This window comes from Taudactylus pleione, unplaced genomic scaffold (assembly GCF_031769625.1).
Source record: "Taudactylus pleione unplaced genomic scaffold, aTauple2 ptg000529l, whole genome shotgun sequence".
Lineage (NCBI taxonomy): Eukaryota > Metazoa > Chordata > Amphibia > Anura > Myobatrachidae > Taudactylus > Taudactylus pleione.
The window spans coordinates 4,502,501-4,524,604 of NW_028284931.1; the positions used below are offsets into that span (position 1 = coordinate 4,502,501).

General features: G+C 43.6%; 1 protein-coding gene across 2 annotated transcripts in view; it reads right to left on the bottom strand.

Annotated features, from left to right (window-relative positions):
- The window catches only part of MFSD12 (major facilitator superfamily domain containing 12), a 239,387-nt gene that overhangs the window by 69,328 nt on the left and 147,955 nt on the right, over positions 1-22,104 (bottom strand). The window contains exons 8-10 of one of the 2 annotated variants that reach the window (XM_088450835.1): positions 21,100-21,194; positions 20,741-20,871; positions 10,092-10,430 (exon numbers count right to left, since the gene is read on the bottom strand). In XM_088450835.1, the coding sequence (XP_088306961.1) occupies positions 10,399-10,430; positions 20,741-20,871; positions 21,100-21,194 (258 nt within the window). In that variant the 3' untranslated portion in view covers positions 10,092-10,398. Of the gene's footprint in view, positions 1-10,091; positions 10,431-20,740; positions 20,872-21,099; positions 21,195-22,104 lie in introns of those variants that run through there. The other variant, XM_088450834.1, reaches the window with a different exon arrangement.

The window sequence follows — 22,104 nt, forward strand, 5'->3', positions numbered from 1 at the left end:
TTTCGGCCGCACTGACTGGTTCGCGCATGCGTACTAAAAACCGTACGCATGCGCAGATGTGCGAACATCGCTCGGAACGAGCGTACTGCCGCTAGCGAGTGGCTCTGAATGAGGGCCATTGTCTTTTACAATAGATCTAAAGGTCCCAGCAAGCCTCCCCCACATACTGGTACTTGGAGAACCTCAAGTACCAGCATGCAGGGCATTCAGGGCCCACTGGTACATTTAGTTCACCTGTAAAATAAATATTAAAATAAACACAGGACACACGCACTTTATTACACTCCCACTCACACACATATTCACCTACAATCCCTGGACACACAATCGTTCATTGGCTGAGAGGGGTAACCTAGCGGTTCTCACCATTGAAGTCAATGGTGGGAGCCGTTCCTTGGCTGAGATGGAGGCTCACCTAAAGAAATACCGCGGCTGAGCTGTCATTCGGGAAGTACCGTCCTTAGAGGATGGTACCCAAGTTTGTGGCTTAGGATTTAGCGTTATTTGTTCTAAGAAGATGCATACATGGACCGAAGAGTATGTGATCTACGCTAGAAATAGGTTTGTATGGACTTTTTTTTTTTCGTTTGTTTTACAGGTGTTGTGGATTCTACTGGATATAAAGGGACGTGATTGGCTACAGGGATTATGGGTGAGATTTCGTGAATGGGAGTGTGAATGTATGTTATAATAAAAATGATACTGTCACGTTGTGTGTATTTTCTTATTTTAATATTTCTTTTGCAGGCGAACTACATTTTCCAGCGGGCCCTTAAAACCCTGCATGCTGGTACTTGTGGTTCTCCAAGAACCAGCATGCGGGGGAGGCTTGCTGGGACCTGTAGTTCTCCAGCAAAAGAAAATATTATTACAACTATTTTTTACACAATCAACCCTGCACCCACCGGCCAGGGGTGCCAGGGGGACCCCACGTCACTTTTTAATTTTAACAGTTTACAAGCTTTTACAGTGGAATATTGGGGTCAGTGTACACATTTTTGGTCAGAGACATACTGTATAAAACACATTGGGGGTCAGCACTGTGTCACCAGCAGTAGAGAAAGACAGCATTATATAATATTTACAAATAATATGTGCTGTGATCAGGTTCTGGATGCTCGTGATGCTGCACAATGCTGGAATAAAATGGATGAGGGTAGCGTCCAGGGAGTGCCAGTCAAGCGACACCCGCATCTGCTGGGTTGGACACGTTCGTCGTTCGGTAGTGCGTTCACACTGCACGATCAGAGTGGAATCGTTAAAGAGATCGACAGAACTTCCTGCATGTACAAAAGATCTGAAGATGCGACCAACGACCCATGGGAACACGCATCGGTACCATGACAGAGCATACACTGGACGATTTGAACGATTTCTTGTTCCGATGCATCGGAATCGACCAAATCGCTCAATATATCGTCTAGTGTGTAGGGGCCTTTAGAGATGGTGGCCTGTATCAGTTCAGAGCTGCTGTTAGTTGGCTGTCCCTCATATGACACAACGACTGGAGTTCAGTTCACACAGTTCAGCCTCCTGTACATGCCACTCAGGTAGAAAATTTTATTTTTGTATTTCACATACATTATGTAAAATACAGCAAGCTGTAACTACCTAAGGCATGAACTTGATGTCAATGTTATTGCTTTTTAGCAAGCAGCACAAGCATCCCTTGAGTCGTCAAAAGGCATTTTCAACCACCATCCTGGCCAAACTAAGGACCTGATTCAGACCCGCTCGCTATGGAGCGATCGCTCGCTGTGAGCGATTTTCGCCCATCTGCGCATGCGTATAATTCGCAGTACGCATGCGCAAGCCATTTGTTGTGATCTGATTTTGGTAGCTCATAAGCCACTATCAGGTCGCTGCTTTGAGTGACAGATAGTGCTGTTTGTGGGTGGTAACAGGGGAAAGTGCATGTGAACGGGGGAGTGGTGTTGCAAACGCAGGCGTGTCTGCCCGCCAAAACACCGTTTAAAGGGCGTGCATAATTAGCAAAGTAGCGTCTTTGTACACGTCACCTGCATGTATTTTGCCCGCACTGATCGCAGTGCTTGCGGAGGGGAAAGGCAACCCCCCAAGGGCTGCGAGCAGCTCAAAATGGCTCACGATGGTCCCAATTAATCATTCATTTCTCGGAGATGACGTATGTTGCGAGTGGCAAGGGGGGTCTTCAGACACTTGCGAGCGCACTTTGCCGTAGCTTGCTAACACACAGTGGGCGTCCTTACGCGACGCAGTGTGTGCGCTTAATTTACATATCCAGCCCCTTTTTGCCAACGAGTGATCGCATCTTGCGAGAGCACGTCTGAATCCGGTCCTAAGTGTATGGGTGAACCAAACTTGTTCCACAGAAAGAGTATGATGCTGGGTGAAGTCCTTCAATAGCCATCGCCTCAATGGGTATGCAGCATCACCAATAACATAAACCTGGATCTCCACACCATCCACTGTCCTGGATTTTTGTAAAGCAATATAACATTTTCAGTATATAGTAGAGGTGGTACAAATATGTTCATGTGGTTGTCTGAAATATTCAGTGTTATCCACTGCAGAATGTGTGCTCGATTAGAATAACAGTTCTTTCTACAGCAAAACACATTCTGCTGCACTTTACAGAGAATATTTAGGACATTCACATTGGTCCCTACACCAGTAGAGCTTACAATCTACTGTATATTGTCTATTACATGGACATACACAACATACACACTAGGGGATCAGGCTACAATTAACATTCATGTATTTTTCAGAATTGTGGTTGCAATCCTGAACAGTGGCGTGGTGGTAATGTAACCCAAGACCTTAGTGGTAAGTGGCAGTACTGCTAACCAATATACCAACAATGCTGACACACACCATCCGTATGGTTAGATCATATAACTACTACTGCTACTACGACTACTACAACTTAAAACAGGACAACGCAATGACAGGGACTGTATTCAATTTTGAATTTGTTATATCTATGTATTCGTTTTCTAATCATACAAATGTAAGATTTTTCCTCTACAAAGTATCACAAAATTGGTCATATCTTTTAACCTCTCTGGGGAACATCCAACCATTTTGTTTCTCCTCCACAATCTGGTACAGGTCCGAATTGGCCAGAAATCTGGTGTCATGTGCATGTCCAGGCAGACCAATATAGAGATCTGTAAAACTGAAAAGAAGGTGTGAAAGTTTGGTTTTAAAATAAAGCAGCATGTGCACTGCACATGACTCTCACTTAAAAAAACAAAACAAATGATGCTTACCAGAAATTGTAGTCCACTGCAGCCTGTAGTATCACTGAATGCCAGCCTTTGCGGTTATAGTAGTCCGCCGGGTTGTCTTTGGGGGCAATAATAGGGGGGGTGTGTGTCCCATCGATGGCTCCAGCGTGCTGGAGATATCCACGATGCTGGAAACCTTTAATGGTGTTATCTAGGTACGTCCTCTTCATGCACGAGAGTGCAAACAGTAGATATCCCAAACCCAAACAGGCAAACAATTAAATGGTATTCTCCATGGGTTGCAAACCACCACAATACAATGGCTAGTCTCCTACTTGGCTCAATGGGTTTACAGTAGTTTGTGGTCTTTTTAGAAAGTGCTGGGGTGAGAAGTTCCAGGAAATACTGGAACATTGCACGCAACATCCGGAAGTGTACCAGCCACTGCTCATCTTAAAAAGCTTCCACAGTAAAGCTTACCCATGCATTTGTTCTCTGACCCACATTGTCTTGTCAGTGCTGAATCTCAATATGGAGGTAATGGTGGAAAACAAAGGTTCTCCATCTGCGTAAATATTGGAGTCGATTATTAGCCCTCTCAGCCAAAAATTGCACCCTTCTCCTCCTGAAATAACACTGTGCAAGGTAGTACATTGTAAGCAGCTGTATCAGGCTCTAATTTGCTGTGTGGAACTCCGAGCTACACACTTGTAATTTGTTGGTCAAGACTAATGCAATGCAGTCACCAACCACTTTTCATTACATCATCTTTTGTGTGCCAAAAACAAAAAGTCTATTTCCTATGACACACACTGTTTTGCAGAGCTGATCCGGGTTCAGTGCTGTGTAAAAGGGGTGTGAGCAGCTGTGTCACTGCTTGAAACAGTGTTCAAAAACCCAGAATCAGACCCAGGATTTTAGACTGAAAACAGTATGGATGAAACGCCCGGGTGAATCAGATAACTGCTAAGATCTCAGGTGCATGCATGTAACGTAAAGTATGGAAGCTTATGAAAGGAGAGAACGGTCTCTCTGACACACAATCTTCATGGATCGTTCTAGTGGAAAAAGTTAGAATAAAAATCGGTTTGAGATTGTAACAACTGACTTATGCTGGCCATACAAGCTACAATTATCGGGACGATCCGCCCGATATCGGCGGATCGCCGCGATAATTGTAGCATGTGGGGGGGCGACCGAGGGTTAAATATTGCTCGGTCGGGCATGCTGGATTGTCCAGCATGCCCGTCCGATGCGATATTTAGCGGGTAAACTGTCGGCCGCATTGGGCAGTGTATGCCCAGCGCAGCCGACAGACAGACATTTCCTGTGTTTCTTCCTACGGAAGGAACAGGGAAATGTCGCCACCCCCAGGGGCGGAGCGCGGATGTCGGGATCTCTCACAGTGTATGCCGGCGACTTCGGCGGCTGGCAGGCTGCCAGATAAAATGTCTGTCGGTTTGACAGACATTTTATCTGGTAGTGTATGCCCAGCATTAGAAGTGGCCTGGCTTTTTATATTCAAAATATTTGTGATTGCTTGGCATGCCACAGCAACACTGCATGAATTTACAAGTGTCTGACTAGTCAATTTAGACTAGTTAACGTAATTGAAATGTTTGTTTCAAAATTAAGATTATTATATTGCCTGTCGGTTCTGGAGAGAAGCGTCAAATACATGTGATTATGGACTGGGTGTGCAGGTGGCTATTGAATCGGGACAAAATAGTCTGTCTCACCATTCGCATCTGAGAAGCATAACTTCCCTCCCCAGACATTTGCAAGCTGAACCACATAACAGTAGTCCAACCCTCACTTGTCATAAGGATGGATATAACTTCATTCATTATTGCAAACTTTGAAGACAATATGTTAAGTCAATACTGGTGAAAACAAAGTACATCTGATAGCACATTTAGATGCCAGCAACTTTTAGAAAGTGGTTATGAATCATACTTGTCAACTCTTCCTGATTGTCAGGGAGACTCCCTAAAATAGTAGCAATCTCCCCGGACCCCTGTAGAGTCTAGAAATCTCCCAGGTAGCACCTTACCCTCATTATATTTCGATTATATACATATAAAAAAAAGAAAACAGAGATATATACAGCCATGGCCCAAAGTTTTGAGAATGACACAAGAATTGGTTTTCACAAAGTTTGCTTCTTCAGTGTTTTTAAACCTTTTTGTCAGTTGTTACTATGGTATACTGAAGTAAAATTACAAGCATTTCATAAGTGTCAAAGGCTTTTCTTGACAATTACATTAAGTTTATGCAAATAGTCAATATTTGCAGTGTTGACCCTTCTTTTTCAAGACTTCTGCAAATAGCACTGGCATACTGTCAATCAACATCTGGGCCACATACTGACTGATGGCCGCCCATTCTTGCCTAATCAATGCTTCTAGTTTGTCAGATTTTGTGGGGTTTTGTTTGTCTACCCGCCAAAAGTTCTCAATGGGATTAAGGTCGGGGGAGTTTCCTGCCATGGACCCAAAATTTCAATGTTTTGTTCACCGAGCCACTTAGTTATAATTTTTGCCTTATGGTAATGTGCTCCATCATGCTGGAAAAGGCATTGTTCATCACAAAACTGAATGGTTGGTCTCAGGATGCTATACTGTTGGTATGACACAGGACTGATGGTAGCACTCACCTTTCCTTCTCCGGACAAGTGTTTCTCCAGATGCCCTAAGCAGTCTGAAAGGGTATTCATTAGAGAAAATAACTTTTTCCCAGTCCTCAGCAGTCCAATTCCTGTACCTTTTGCATAATATCAGTCTGTCCCTGATGTTTTTCATGGAGGAAAGTGGCTTCTTTGCTGCCCTTCCTGACACCTGGCCATCCTCCAAAAGTCTTCGCCTCACTGTGCGTGAAGATGCACTCACACCTGCCTGCTGCCATTCCCGAGCAAGCTCTGCACTGGTGGTGCCTCGATCCCGCAGCTGAATCAACTTTAGGAGATGACCCTGGCCCTTGCTGGACGTTCTTGGGCGCCATGAAGCCTTCTTCACAACTATTAAACCTCTCTCCTTGAAGTTCTTGGATGATCCGATAAATGGTTGATTTAGGTGGAATCTTACTAGCAGCAATATCCTTGCCTTTTTGTACAAAGCAATGATGACTGCATGTATTTCGTTGCAGGTAACCATGGTTTACAGAGGAAGAACAAGGATTTCAAGCTCCACCCTCCTTTTAAAGCTTCCAGTCTGTTAATCTAACTCAATCAGCATGACAGAGTGATCTCCAGCCTTGTCCGCATCAACACTCTCACCTGTGTTAACGAGAGAATCATTGACATGATGTCAGCTGGCCCTTTTGTGGCAGAGCTGAAATGCAGTGGAAATGTTTTTGTTTTTGGGATTAAGGGCCTGATTCAGACCCACTCGCGAGCGGCTGTCCGCTCGCAAGTGGGTCGATGTTCTGGACTGAGCATGCGCACGACGGAGGGAGCTCCGTCATGCGCATGCGCCAGACGCGACGAGCGAAGGAAAGTCCTTCGCTCGTTGTGTCTGATCAAAGGGGGCGTGCTGTCGATGTTGATTGACAGCACGCCCCCTTTGGTAGGCGTGCCGGGGGCGTGCCTCCCTGACGGGGGCGTTCCCACGGGAACGCCTCCCGTCAGAAGCCGGCCCATTGACATCACTAGTGATGTCAGTGGGAGTGATTTTGGCTCTGATAGCGGCCATCAAACTGCACGCTCGTATAGCCTGTGGGTGGGGACCTACAGCTATACGAGCGTCCAGGAGGACGCTCCATTCTCATGGAGGCCAGCCCTCATTCAGAGCGTGCGCTCTGCTCAGAGGGTACGGCTCTGAATGAGGGCCTAAGTTCATTGTCATGGCAAAGAGGGACATTGCAATTTATCTGATCACTCTTCATGACATTCTGGAGTATATGCAAATTGCCATCATTAAAACTGAAGCAGCAGACTCTGTGAAAACCAAACTTGTGTCATTATGAAAACTTTTGGCCATGGATGTACATTCAAATGGGATCAGTGCAATTTCCATGAATTGCTTATAAACGCACAATGAGCTCTACATTTTCAATAAGGTTTGTTGTGGCCACTTATATGGAATCAGTTTTAAAACACAATAAATGACCAATTCCTGAAAAGTTTTTTTCAGCCGGTAGATATAGCCACATCCACTTTAACACTGCACTCATAGGTTATGCTTTCACAATCTCCCAGAAACGTTTTTTTTCAAAAGTAGGCAAGCACGTATGCTGTGAATGAATATGGAAAGTCAGTCATAGTACGATGTGACAAGCCTTCTTAGAGTGATGATGAACATTTATCATTCTTCTAGGCTGAAAGATGATCATATGTGGAAGTTTACAGCTACAGTAAGCATAAATCTGCCATGGGCAAAAAAAAAAGCAAATCAGTGCAGACCGCCCTAAATATCTTGTAGAATGAAAGCACTAGTACCAAGGCTAATTAAGCAGAAAAAGTAAGGCAGATGCATACTTATCAAGTTTACTCTACAAATAGAATGACATTAGCGGGTTGATACTATTCTGATTAAAAGTTGGGCTGCAATGTGCACATGCGCATACTGAGTACCACTATGAGGCGAGAGGCAAAATAGGTGCTGTTGGTAGTCGCAATGTGAACACACATTACGGCAATATTGTAGAGTTGTATTGCCCCTATGAATGAGAAGCTGCTTACAAAGTAGAAGAAAAAAAAGTTACAATGATGAAGTGTAGGAAAAGGCAACTGCCACTTCACACAGACACGTTAAGGGTAAAACAAATAGTCTGTCTCACCATTCGCATCCGAGAAGCACAGCTTCCCTCCCCAAATGTTTGCAAGCTGCACCACATAGCGGTAATCCAACCCTCACTTGATATTAACGATAGATATAACTTTCATCTTTTAATACAGGAATATATTTAAATTGGTCCCAAACCGATAGACCATCATAACAGTCCAGCGACGGTAAGCCTGCTCATAGCTTGTTCTCTCTCTACATCATAAGTTCCCATTAGTGTTGACTACACCTTTTGTACAACTACAGTCAGGTGCATAAATATTGAGACATTGACATAATTTTCATATTTTGGCCTCTATTCACCACCACAATGGCTTTGAAATGAAACAAACAAGATGTGCTTTAACTGCAGACTTTCAGATTTAATTTGAGGGTAATTACAGGCAAATCAGGTGAACGGTGTAGGAATTACAACGGTTTCTATATGTGCCTCACACTTTTTAAGGGTCCAAAAGTAATGGGACAAACTAAACAATCCTAAATCTAACTTTCTCTTTTTAATACTTTGTTGCAAATCCTTTGCAGACAATTACAGCCTGAAGTCTGGAACGCATAGACATCAGCAGACGCTTGGTTTCATCCCTGGTGATGCTCTGCCAGGCCTCTACTGCAAATATCTTCAGTTACAGCTTGTTCTTGGGGCATCTTCCCTTCAGTTTTGTCTTCATCAAGTGAAATGCATGCTCAATCGGATTCAGGTCAGGGGATTGACTTGGCCATTGCATAACATTCCACTTTTTAGCCTTAAAAAACTCTTTGTTTGCTTTTGCAGTATGCTTCGGGTCACTGTCCATCTGCACTGTGAAGCGCCGTCCAATGAGTTCTGAAGCATTTGACTGAATATGAGCATATAATATTGCCCGAAACACTTCATGATTTAATTCTGCTGCTTTTGTCAGCAGTCATATCATCAGTAAATACAAAGGAAACAAGTTCCATTGGGGCCATACATGCCCACACCATGACACTACCACCACCATGCTTCACTGATGAGGTGGTATGTTTTGGATCATGAGCAGTTCCTTTCCTTCTCCATACTCTTCTCTTCCCATCACTCTGGTACAAGTTGACCTTTGTCTCATCTGTCCATAGGATGTTGTTCCAGAACTGTAATGGCTTTTTTAGATGTTGTTTGGCAAACTCTAATCTGGTCTTCCTGTTTTTGAGGCTCACCAATGATTTACATCTTGTGGTGTACGTTCTATATTCACTCTTGTGAAGTCTTCTCTTGATTGTTGACTTTGACACATATACACCTACCTCCTGGAGAGTGTTCTTGATTTGGCCAACTGTAGTGAAGGGGTTTTTCTTCACCAGGGAAATAATTCTTCTGTAATCCACCACAGTTGTTTTCCGTGGTCTTCTGGGTCTTTTGGTGTTGCTGAGCTCTCCGGTGCGTTCTTTCTTTTTAAGAATGTTCCAAACAGTTGATTTGGCCTCACCTAATGTTTTTGTTTTCTCTCTGATGGGTTTGTTTTGATTTTTCAGCCTAATGATGGCTTGCTTCACTGATAGTGACAGCTCTTTGGTTCTCATATTGAGAGTCGACAGCAACTGATTCCAAATGCAAATGTCACCCCTAGAATCAACTCCAGACCTTTTAGCTGCTTAATTGATAATGAAATAACGAGGGAATAGCCCACACCTGTACATGAAATAGCTTTTGAGTTGATAGTCCCATTACTTTTGGCCCCTTAAAAAGTGGGAGGCACATATACAAACCGTTGTAATTCCTACACCGTTCACCCGATTTGGCTGTAATTACCCTCAAATTAAATCTGAAAGTCTGCAGTTAAAGCAAATCTTGTTTGTTTCATTTCAAAGCCATTGTGGGGGTTGAATAGAGGCCAAAATATGAAAATTCTGTCAATGTCCCAATATTTATGCACCTGACTGTATATTATAATTTTATTTTTTTAAATAATGGTAACTTAAAAAAAATTAAAAAAGTTGCATAAAATATACAACTCAAGCATTGCGCTTTGTCAGTAACTGATGTAAAGAGGGGATTAAGTGGCTTTATAATGCAGTGAGTAAACAGAAACACAGATTCCAGCACTTTTTGCTTACACATTTATGTAAAATTAAGTGCATCAATAATAACAAATACTAGACAAGCACCACAAAAACAAAACAGGGACAACATCTCAACAACAGAGAAATACAAACTTGGCATCACAGGGCAGTTCATTTTGGAAACCTAATTAGCAAAAGGAGGTGCTGAAAATAGGATGCATATGACAATGAAGTAGACAGCAAGTGGTGGGGTAGCTGGATTCAAGCAACTCCTAAGAAATAGCAGCCATAATACAGTTTGAAGCTAAACCGTTCTTAAGTCCAAGTACCATACAGGTTTTTTCCATCTGCCATGCAAGAAAAAGATATCTCAAAGTCCTGGGGGAATCTCAGTTCCCAGGCACAGAGGTCACGAAATCCCCTAAAAATACAAGAGGAACTCAGTGAGCGAGTATATATTTAATAGAAAAAAAAAAAAAAAGATAGTCTTCTGCCTTTTAACACATGGATTACAAAACACTTGCCACTATATTTTATATTATTTTAACTAACAGTTTTTCAAGAGTTCTAGTTGGAAATTTCTTTCCATGCAATAAGTACTTATTCGCATTGGTTCAGATTCTGAGTTGCAGATACCTCAAATGCAGGACCGCATCTAGCGAATTTTCACTTACAGCACATGCGTCCTAGGTTGCAGCTCTGCAAACATATGTATGCACAATTCAAAGTTATACGTATCTCAGCAGTTTCTCTACAGCCCCTAAATGGGCATTTCTGGGTGACAACGGTCAGCAACAAAGCCAATAGGTGCAAGTGTTTTGAGAGTGTGTGGTGGGTGTATAGATACAGTTGCACTGAAGACACCAAAATTAGATGGATCTCTAGTATGGTGTAAGTAGTGAAAATAGGATTAACAATTGTTCTTGCAGAGCAGTGGGGGTAGCGTGTTTGCAAAGAAGCTTCTGACTCCGTATACAGGCTTATTAGGTGCATTAGAATACCATTCACAGCGAGCATCCAGAGTTGTGTTTGCAATAAATGTAACTCAGAATCAGGTACAATAGCACTGATAGTAAATACTGCTAGCTCCAGAAAATTGTGTTTTGTGCTTCACAGTTATGCACAGTGACTTCAAGATTGAAGACAGAAGTTGACAAATGGAAACAGTGTGCAAAGCAAATAAAACATATTGCAAAAGGCACTGTACTGTATGTGATGACAACATGGAAAACCATAAAAACAAATCACTTATTTCTAAAATCAAACGCCTTTATAAAAAAGTAAACAAAAATAGCTGTCAATCGCAACACTAGTTCACTGCTATGTCTGCTACCCAGGAAAAATTTCCACCAGTTTACTCTTCAACTAGCAATAAATATTATATCAAAAACAAAATCTTAAAAAAAAATAAAAAAATATTTTGGTCTTTTTTGACTCTGTAACCCAATCCCCCGTTACATAAATCGCCTACTCTTAAATGAGTTTCAACTGTTTTACTCTACCTTTTTGAACACCTATGTAATATGTAGAGACGTTACAGCAAACATCCACAATGCCTGTTCACACAAGTTCAATACCTTACATTCAAAATCTATGTGTGAACACAAAAGGGTTTTTTAAACTTCATATACCAGATTTATTGGCATGCACATACAGTGTTAAAAATATTTTTTTAAAAAGCTACTTTGTTTTTGCAATTTCCTCCTGTTTTTGTTGCCTTGACACAAAGCTGCTCTCTGCATACAAATGTATCCAAGGAATGTAATCCCGACGCCTATCATTATCCCTACGAGGGTATAGCGACGCCCGGCATACTGAGCGTAGGTAAGCCGGGCAGCGGGCACGGGCAGTCTTGGGAAGGGGTGGTTAGGCGCCCCCCCCTGGGAGGTTTAGGGTCAGGCTACGGGAAGGGGGGGTTAGGCAGCCCCAGGGGGAGGTTAGGGTTACGTCAAACATACCAGCACAAAGTGTAGAGGATCACAAAAGTAACAACCAACTGGTGCAATGTGTGGCTAAAATGCAAAGATGGACGAGAGACATAAAAAACAATATATTTATTAAAAGTTACATGAGGGCATAAATAAAACAATATTGTGAGGACATGGGTCCCTTCTGGTTGCCTGCCCTGACTCAATGAACAATCGTGGGTAAATCCATCAACAGACAGATACCAAATTAAAAAATAACATGAAGGTTTATTTCAGTATATGCTGTTTAGACTGTTATGCCTGTGTTTTTAAATAGACAAATACTGGCACAATTAGCAATAGACAGACTTTACTCTTCCTACATAAGCACTATGGATAACCAGTCAAGTTATGGCTCATTCCAAAGGCAGCTAATGTTTGCAAAGGCACTGCTAATCTCCTGTTACTGCCAACAAGATAGTGGTCACGCTGTCATCCCACTTTTTGCGGGCAGACAGCATCACAGGACCCTTCACAGATTCTATTAGGAAGACAACGCTGGTTCTTCGCAATCCTTGAACAGTGATTATGTTCTTCCACTTGTAGGAATCATCATTCCAACACCAGTCTTAATAGCTCTCCACTCTCCAACTACTTTGTGAACTCTGAGCTGCAGATTTTAAGCATCCCAGGTAAGACAGGAGATGGCAACTTTTTAAGTATTCCCTTTTGGGATTGTGCTATGCCGTCTGGATCTGGTGAGTGATATGCGGGAGCAGTGGGAGCCCTGTCCCCTACGAGTGGAAGCTGTGGCTTGGAGGTAGTGGGGGGGGGGGGGGGGAGGGTTGGAGGTGGTGTGCGGGTGCCGAAGTTATGACCTGGGGAGGGGGATATAGTGACATGATGTGAGGGAGCAGACAGTTGCAATCCCATCCAACGGGAGCCATGCCCTGTATGTGAGGGGGTTTGGGGGGGTTAATGCAGGTGCTCCTGCCAGCTGGAGCTGTGACTTGTGGTGGGAGAGGGAGCACGACACCGTGCCCCCCTGTCATTTGAGCTTATTTTTTTGACCTTGCAGCCCCATGGGAAACAATCAGAGTCTGCTCGCTGCTTCTTTCTTCCTGAGTAAATCTATAACAAGGCGCGAACGTGACATCACGCCGCACACCTTAGAAGTGAACAGGAGCTGGCCGTCATGAGAGGACTGGAGGAGGAGGACGACAGCCCGCCCAGTGTAGATGCAGGTTGCAGCCCTCTCCTATCCATCAGCTACACTGATGAGCACAAAGAGCAGCAAAGGCTCAGGAAAGTGCTGCCTATGCTGCAGAAAAAACAATGGGGTGGGTACTGAGGGGTAAGGAACGGTGGGCGGGCGCAGGGTGCAATGTGCACCTTAGCTGGAGGGCGTCCACTTTCAGTTCCAGCTTGGTGCTGTAAAACTAAACAGGAGGCAGCCCTGGGGTGGATGACAGCTGAGCAGCTGCCTTTCTGTAATTTGATCTCTCCCTGTCTGTGAGAGCCCATACTGAAAAAAGCGAGGATCTGCAAAGTACTGTATATGTCACTTTACAAGTGTATTCAAGCACTTGTATTGTGGCAAGTAGCTTGCAGACTCTCCCTTTATCCCAGCAACCTTACAGACAGGGAGAATGCAGCCAGTGTGGTGAGTATTATGGGTGTAGTGGGAGGAGGGGGGCTAGACTGACACAGGTGGGATCAGGAGTGATCTATGGGGGGCTGTAGTGTCATTGTGGAACTAAAGTGACATGGGGGAGCTGGAGTAACATGGGGCTGTAGTCATACAGGAGGGAGCTGGAGTAACACGTGGGGAGCTGGAGACATAGGGAGGGGGATGAGGCCTGCTATAGAAATGCAGGGAAAGTGGGGGTGCAATGAGTCTGCTGGAGAGTCACAATGGTGATGAGGCCACTGTTACACAGGCGGAGAGAGTAGGCTGGTAGACAGAGACAGGGGGATGAGTCAGATTGAGAGATACAGGAGGAAGGAGGTGGCTGGATGGAAATTCACAGGGAGCAGGAGCCTGGTGACACAGGGGGCATGTGGCTGAAATGATACCTGAGGCAGGAGGTGACAAGAAGCACGAGGCTTGAAGTAACACAAGGAGCATGAAACTGAAAAGACACAATGCATGAGGCTGGAGGAGACACAGTGAATACAAGTCTTGTTGAACCTCTGTTGTATGATGATGACATTAGTTATATTCCTACACAAACAGGCGTCTTCCGGACTATGGGATTTCCTACATGAATAGTGAATACTGACTGACTGAAGACATTGTCTGCTCTGGGATAAACAATTTCTTCAGGAGGTACCTATTGCAGAGAAACCACCATATTATGTAAGGTGTAATTTTATTTAGTACACACAAAAAAACTGTAGATATTAAGGGGGGCAGCAAAGGGACTTTTCACCCAGGACTCTACTTGGTCTAGAACTGGCCTTGTATGGAGGGCACTGCGATTGTTTTGTATTATATAGCAATCACTGGTCTCCGCATTATATGGCAGTCTCTGCTACCCTTTCTGCATTATATGGCGGTTACTGAGATGCTCTCTGCATTATATGCGGTCTCTGCTATGCGCTCTACATTATGTGGTGATCACTGTAATGCTATTCGTATTATATGGAGGTCACTGCTCTGCACTCTGTATTAGATCAGCGCCAGGGAAGTGATGAATTTCATAATTTCTACATTCCCATACTATAGTATGGGGACTGTGGAAATTATCGGGGGAGAATTGTAACCAGGAGATGTCATTGATATCTTCTGCGTTACAAGAATGAGGAATAACCCTGGCACTTAATTTCTACAAAAATAAGTGAAATTCTTAATTTTCACCTACTTTTGTAGAAATTATGCTCTTCAAAAGGCCAGCCCACTATGTAAATTACAGGAAGATTTGGCATATTTCACAAAGACGATCTGCCAGTTTGTACGGGTAAAAGATTAATTGGCCAATGTCCACACAACAGATATATCTTTAGAGGGCAATGAAGGTTGTTCAGTGTGTATGAACAACAATCATCATCAGATATACCTTTCAGGAGTGTGCCCAGCTTTACTTAGTAATAACATGCCTGTGGCTGCTGCAGAAAGGGGCATAGATGTACTGTATTACACGGCAATATGGAGGAGAAGTAGTATAAGCGCAAGTTATGTGCACGGATACCGCTTCTCCCCCATGTATTAAAGTGGGGTTCGGTGTTAAATGACAGAGGCGCTATGCACCCGTTATTATTGGCGCTGCAATCTACAGGACGGCAGTGCGGATGTGCTGTGCAATGTATGAACGGTCAATGGCACTGACTGTTCTGACAGCTGCAGCTATAGCTCCCCTATCACGACAGTGCCAGCTCTGGGCTGCATGCGACATCTCGCACATGACCATTGGAGCCGGTTAGGAAGGGAGAGAGAGCGCATCAGCAACAGGCTGATGCTATGTGTGCTCAGGCAGGAATAGCCATGGGGGGAGTTTTCATTACCCCACTCTGGCAAATGAGAGGTTACTACATCACATCGGTAGTGCTGCCTGCTCTGCCTTGGTGAAGATGCGTGCCTCTAATAAATCTACCCCATGGTACCAAAATACCCGCCTTTACTCTATGCATATAACATTGAATGCAAAATCTATCCTAATAGACTATTACATAAGTAACACTATAGGGTAAATTTACTAAAGTGAGTTTTTAGAAGTGAGTTTTAGAAGAGATGTTGCCCATGGCAACCAATCAGATTCTAGCTATCATCTTCTAGAAGATTGGTTGCTATGGCAACATCTCTTCTAAAACTCACTTCTAAAAGCTCTCACTTTAGTAAATTTACCCCTATAAACTTACGTATCCCAAATAGAACAAATACAAAGTAACCATACAACATCTTAACCCTTCTACCTTATTTTAAAGTCTATGATGGGTACCAGGGATAAAAGTACTACTTTATGTTTCCATAGAAAGGTCTCTTCTTTGATCCTGTATTAAAATTCCTGTATCTACTGCAGCTCCTCCCAAATAGGAGGCCGCTTCCCATAATCTGTTCTCTGGTAGCATCTGGTAGAGAGTCTTCTAATGCCCCCGTTCATTCTTCAACAGCTTTTGCTACCCAGGCTCCAGCCATAGCTGGTCGAGTAACAGCTCCAGTTGATGAAAATACTGCTTTAAGACATGTTTCAATTTTCCTATCTATAGAATCCTTAAGAGAAAATGCTGACGGAATAGGAAACGTAACATTTATGACTAAGTGAGTCACGTCAGCATCCACAGTAGGAGGTACCTCCCACTTAGTACATCAGAAGCTAGGAAAGGATTCACATAAAACCATTTATCCGGGTTACCCCATGCCTCTTCCATAAGCTCAGCAAGCTGCTCGGATTTAGGAAACTCCATTTTGGCCACCTTCTGGTGTTTAAACACTGAAGCCTTCTTACTAGGAGCTGGTTCATCATCCTGAATATCTAGGATTCATTTAACCGCCCTCACCAAAGGAGAAACATCCACTGTGGACGTCTGGTCCTCTTCTCCTGAGCTAGACCCTGGAGAAGAACCCATCGCATCACCTGATTACTCTGATGATGCGTCTGAATCCACATGCTGAACTGACTGATAAAAATATTACTTGCGTTTAGGCGCCTTAGCAACTACTGGTCTGCTTTCAACAGTCGCCTGTGCCATATACTGAATAGAATGGCCATAAACATCCCTCCAGGAAGGATGTATAGGAGGTGCAAACATGGCATGTTGTGGACACCCCATACAAGGAGGCAGCATGGGAGTAGCCATACGATCCACAAACTGCTTCATTACCTGAGACAAGGAGGACACCCAAGATGGCTCTTGTTTAGAGGCAGGTAAACTGGACTGGTGAGGTGGCTCTTTATAACACACACAAACCATCCTTTATAATATCCTGAGTGGTCAAACTGGCCAGACGACAGGATTTACATGAAACCAGCACAGGGGTCTCCACCTCCTGTTTCCCTTTACCTTTAGACATATTCAAAATTAAAGACAACAAATGCAATACTATGTGACAGCCTTCACAAATACTAGTAAATGTGTAGTACCCAGAAAACCCCCCCACCCCAGAGGGATGGAGAGAAAAAACAGTGATAGTTATAATTGACAGTCAGAAATAAAATACAGTATCAATACAGCAGCTAGCAAACAGTCACATACAATGCATATGTAATATATTTGCAATAGACTCTGAATCAACTACCCAAACACGAGGAATGGTAGGATATAGAGCACTATGTATCTGATCCAAGGGAGAGGTATACAGGGAGACTGACCCAAATCCTCCAGAGACCGACAGCGCACTGATAGTGGACTGCGAGCATCTCATATACACAAGGAGGGTAGGCGGAGCGACCCAGACGCATGAAAACCTTTGATGGATCTGCGTCTGGGTCAGGGGAGAAGCTGCCAGGGGGGCACCTACCTCCCCTAAGCTGCATCAACCGGCAGGGTATGCTGGCCTCGTGGCAGCAGAAGCATCTGCTGCCGATCCCCGTTGTCAGACTGTAAGGCACCAGTGGTCGAATGAGGACACGGACGCTCTGGGCCATGACAGCAGTGGCTTCCGGTGCATCTATCGATCCATACTCTTTGATAAAGCTTCCATAGGCGGAAGCGAAACGCTTCTGTGTCACTACTCCTTGCCAGACATCATCTTACTTCAATTGGAAATCTTGCTATATAGGCGAGCCGTGTGTATACAAACAGAGATGGACCTCCAGGACTAGCAGTACATGGGCGGCGAGAGAGAGGCGGTCACAGGCTGACTAAATTAGTACCTCTGTAAACCATCGAAGCTGGTCGATCGGAAGTCCAACAGAGACAGATCTCCAGCAGTCGGAGTGTGTAAGCGGCTGAAGAGAGGCGGTCACAGGTTGACTTTATTGGAGCCTCTGCATACCATCAAAGCCGGAGCCTTCTAAACATATGTGCGGGCCGATTAGGAATATCTACATTAAAAGTTCTTTACATCAAAGGACTGTCATTGCGAGTGTCCCTTGCTATTATTAAAACTGGAGAGAATTGGTCAGTGGGACTGTAAAAAAAGACCTCCCTATATTTACAAGTCTGGTGAGAACTAAGTGATTTAAAAATTAATATATAATTGTGGCACTATGGACTTGATGCTGGGTCCAATTATAGATATATAAGGATCCGAATAGTGGTCTATTTTGTATGCATATTTTATGTGTGTTTATTTGTTTTATATTTATATGTACGTTGTTATTTGATATAAAGTATATTGTGTATAAATATTGGCGTCTTGGTTTAAATTCTGCCCTGTCAATGCAATTTTATTGTGTTCAAATTAGTTATAATATTAGCACACCAACATTTGGTTATCTCCAGTGGCAGTAAAAGTTTGCAATATGAACTTCCCCAGGGAATCACAATATTTCTTGGTGTACTAACATTTCTACATGACCATTGACTGACCATTGGTCCACACCTTGAGCTCTAGCCTTATCCCGGCATTTGAGGAAGTCATCCGTTAGCTTAGATATTTGATCCTGCTTTTCTGCCCACCATGTAACTTGGATGTTTTCCAAAGTGGCCTCGAAGTACTCCCAAGGCTGTGGGATCCACTCCACCTCGTACACTTTGAACCATTCTGCATGCATAACGGGGCTCCTCCATCCACTATCCCCAGGGCTGGAACCCACTCAAATTAGTTGTGGGGCTAAACACAACTTGAACTCTGGGACTAGGACCTACTCACAGGGATGGTAATCCAATTGCTTTCTGGGGAGTCTTGACTATCTAATGCCCATTTGTTTAGTCATCTAGCACCCCCCCCCTGTCTGCGGGATGCCTGGTTCTCACTCAACCAGTACTTAGGTGGATTGTAGCCATAGCCTAATTCCATGCTCTTGCTGGTTGCTGTGAAGTCAAGACCTTAACTGTGGGGCTGACAACCACCTCTCACTCTCTGCTACTAAGGCTTTCATGCCTTAAGCTTTATTCACAAAAGGGCTTTGTCCTGCTCCCACTAAAATGACCATCTCACTGTGGTGAGTCCTATCTACACACCGTACTGCTGGCAGGATATGCTGATCCTCTCCTACGCCAGTACCTGTCCAGCTTTCACACTCGGCCCATTACCAGAGCCCAGTCGTGGGTATCTCCACTTCCAGGAGCAGGTACAGTATCAAAACAGCAGCCTTTACTTTATGTATATAACACTGAATACAATATAACAAAATGACATATGTAACACTAACAGGGGCGTATTTATAATGGGTGCAGGGTGTTCGGTGCACACGGGCCAGAGTCCAGGGAGGCCCGCACCACACACCCTGCACCCAGTCTTCAGAGTGCTGCTTTGCAGCGCCAGGCCGGAGTCCGCAGCCAGAGAGGAGGGAGCCCAAACGGAGGCTACATACGGGCCCCCTCCTCTCTTAAAACGCTCCTGCACTATTCTAAATAGAACAGATACAGGGTAACCATATGACATTAACTCTTCTACCTTTTTGTAAAGTATGACAGAGACCAGGGGTAAAAGTACTACAGCTTATCCCTGTGAGAAACGAGGTAACGCATGGCTGTGGTTTAAGGGACCCCTCGTTTCCTTAGAAAGCCAATTAGGATGGAATACTTACATAATTAGGCCCTCATTTAGAGTTAGTAGGACTTAAACTAGCTAAAGGCTGTAAATTTTCACCAGGACAAACTATGATGTAACCATGATGTAAGGGGTGGAAATGCAATGCAAGACAAAAAACTGCCTGCTTGGAAGGCTTCTGGGCTGTGTCTTATGTTGAAGATACTACACAGCCCAGATCCGTTACCTGGCTATTAGCCAGGCTAGAATAATTAATAGCATTGCTGGGGCTCTTCAAAGCAAGTTAGGATCAGGACATCATTTATCATTTTTTTTAATTTGTCACTTAGCCAAGTCTGATTAAGACAGGACAAAAGCACAGTTATAAGTTACAAAATTACGTTTTAATTTTCAAAAGAAAGGGGAAATATTTTAAAAAGTTCTACTATATGCCCGCAATTTTTATACAATTTAAAGGGGCATAATAGACACCATTGTAGCGATGGAAACAAAGTTGTCAGTTTCTCAGAAGAAATAAAAAAATTAGTCCACTGAGACGGGTTGTGTATATTTAGAAATCTCCGTGTTTGTCCCTCCCCCCCCGAGTACTAAACACTAAATTAAATCAATGACCGAATATGAGGCATTAAATTGCTAACTTCAACAAGACTTACATTTATAAACACAATAACAATAGAAATTCAGACATAACATAGATAAACAAAAAGGCACAATAAAGCAATTGAGAATAAATAATATTAGCCAAATTCAATCATTATACACAAAGTGATACAACAACACAAATTGCCATTGTAAGCACAGAGTTGCATTTTAATGCTTGCCTAGACAACATCTTAAGGTGTGCGCTTTTATAATGCAAGAGGATCTTGAATTGCCTTGATATATTATTACCACCTTGATATATTATTACCACCTACACATTAAACATGTGCCAAAGTAAACTCTTAGGGGTGAATCCTATTATCCGTGAGTTCCCTCTCTGAGTGAGTGAGACTGTATGCCGCACTTACCATACCTCTGGACTCGAAGAACTTGTTTGCAGCCCCGTACGGCTGCGCACAAAAATCTGTGATTCCAGTGTAAAATCGGGCCACGAACTACACGGTTTCTACACTGTTGCTATGGTACCTCGCCCCTTCTTGCTAAAAGGATTGACTGAGTGGTTTAAATAGGATTTGTACCTAGATCATGTTATTTTGGTTCAATGACAATGGAGGATGTACTTACATATCTGCACTTTAATAGGCCACACCATAATAGAGCTCAGAGACAAAGCCCCCACGATAGCCACAGCACCAGTTATAGTAACCATCACCCAGTGGTAGAAGGGAGTGCAGGCTGGACAGCAGAGCTGAGTGCTGGGGAAGAGAAGGAAAAAGCAGCATGGTGTTAGATAACTCACTATGCATACTTCCATCACCTCTAAAACTATTAAGGGTGGTGTAACATAGGAACTTTTCTCTCTTAAATATCTTTAGGTTTCTGTGTCAGTTAGATGTGTTGCTGTTTATATAAATCATTTGCACTTTAGATTGTTTTTTGATGTATATTCCATCCAAATGAACTTTAATGTGGAGAATACTTACTGACAAGGGTGCAAAGACTGAATGAGCACTACTGCTAGTCCATTGGCCACTTTGTCTGTAAAGCTCATTGCTCCGTACACAAAGGCTGCGCTGTGCTGTAAAGTGAAACACACGTCAGAAAAGCAATGTAAAATAAAATATATATTTAGATCTTAAAATAGTCATTAATAGGTAATCGTTAAAAGCACAGAACTGAAAGGACATTTTTCTCCTTTCACAAAAGCCATTAAGGTCATGTACCCTACTCTATTTCCTGGTAGCAAAATACAGATTACAAATAAAAAATATTACTATTATTAATATTGGATGGTGAACAATACAATATTCTAAGAACACAGTGAAGAATGCTAGGCTATGGGTAGCTGTTGCTTTACTTTATTTTCTATTGCTTGGAGTTTCTGTAAAATCTAAGCAAGCACTGACTAGTAAAAATTAGTGATGAGCGGTTCGGATTCTGAGGAATCCGAACCGCTCCGAACAGGTGGAATCCGAGTCCACCCGAACGCAAGTTCGGGTGTTCCCGCCTGACTCGGATTCCACCTCGAGGCTGAACGTCACCCGTCCGGCGTCGGATTCTCGCGAGACCTCGCGAGAGCTGGGTGACGTTCGGCCTCTATAAAAGGCGCGGCGCCCGGCAGTCGGCGCCATTTCGCGTGTCACGCGTAGTTAGGTAGTGCACTGTCTGGTCTAGTGTTAGATTAGACAGAGTAGGCAGTGTTCTTGCCGCTTAACCTCTGTGACTTTACTGGGCATAAGCCCTTTGCGTGTGCTCCGTGACTGGGCATAATAAGCCCACTGTGTGTATGTGTACTGTATTATACAAGCTACATGACAACTGACAGGGCATAGCCCACTGAGTATATTATACAAGCTCCGTGACTGGGCTTAGCCCACTGAGTGTATACAAGCTCCGTGACAGGGCATAGCCCACTGAGTGTATTATAAAAGCTCTGTGACAGGGCATAAGTCCACTGAGTATTATACAAGCTCCGTGACAGGGCATAG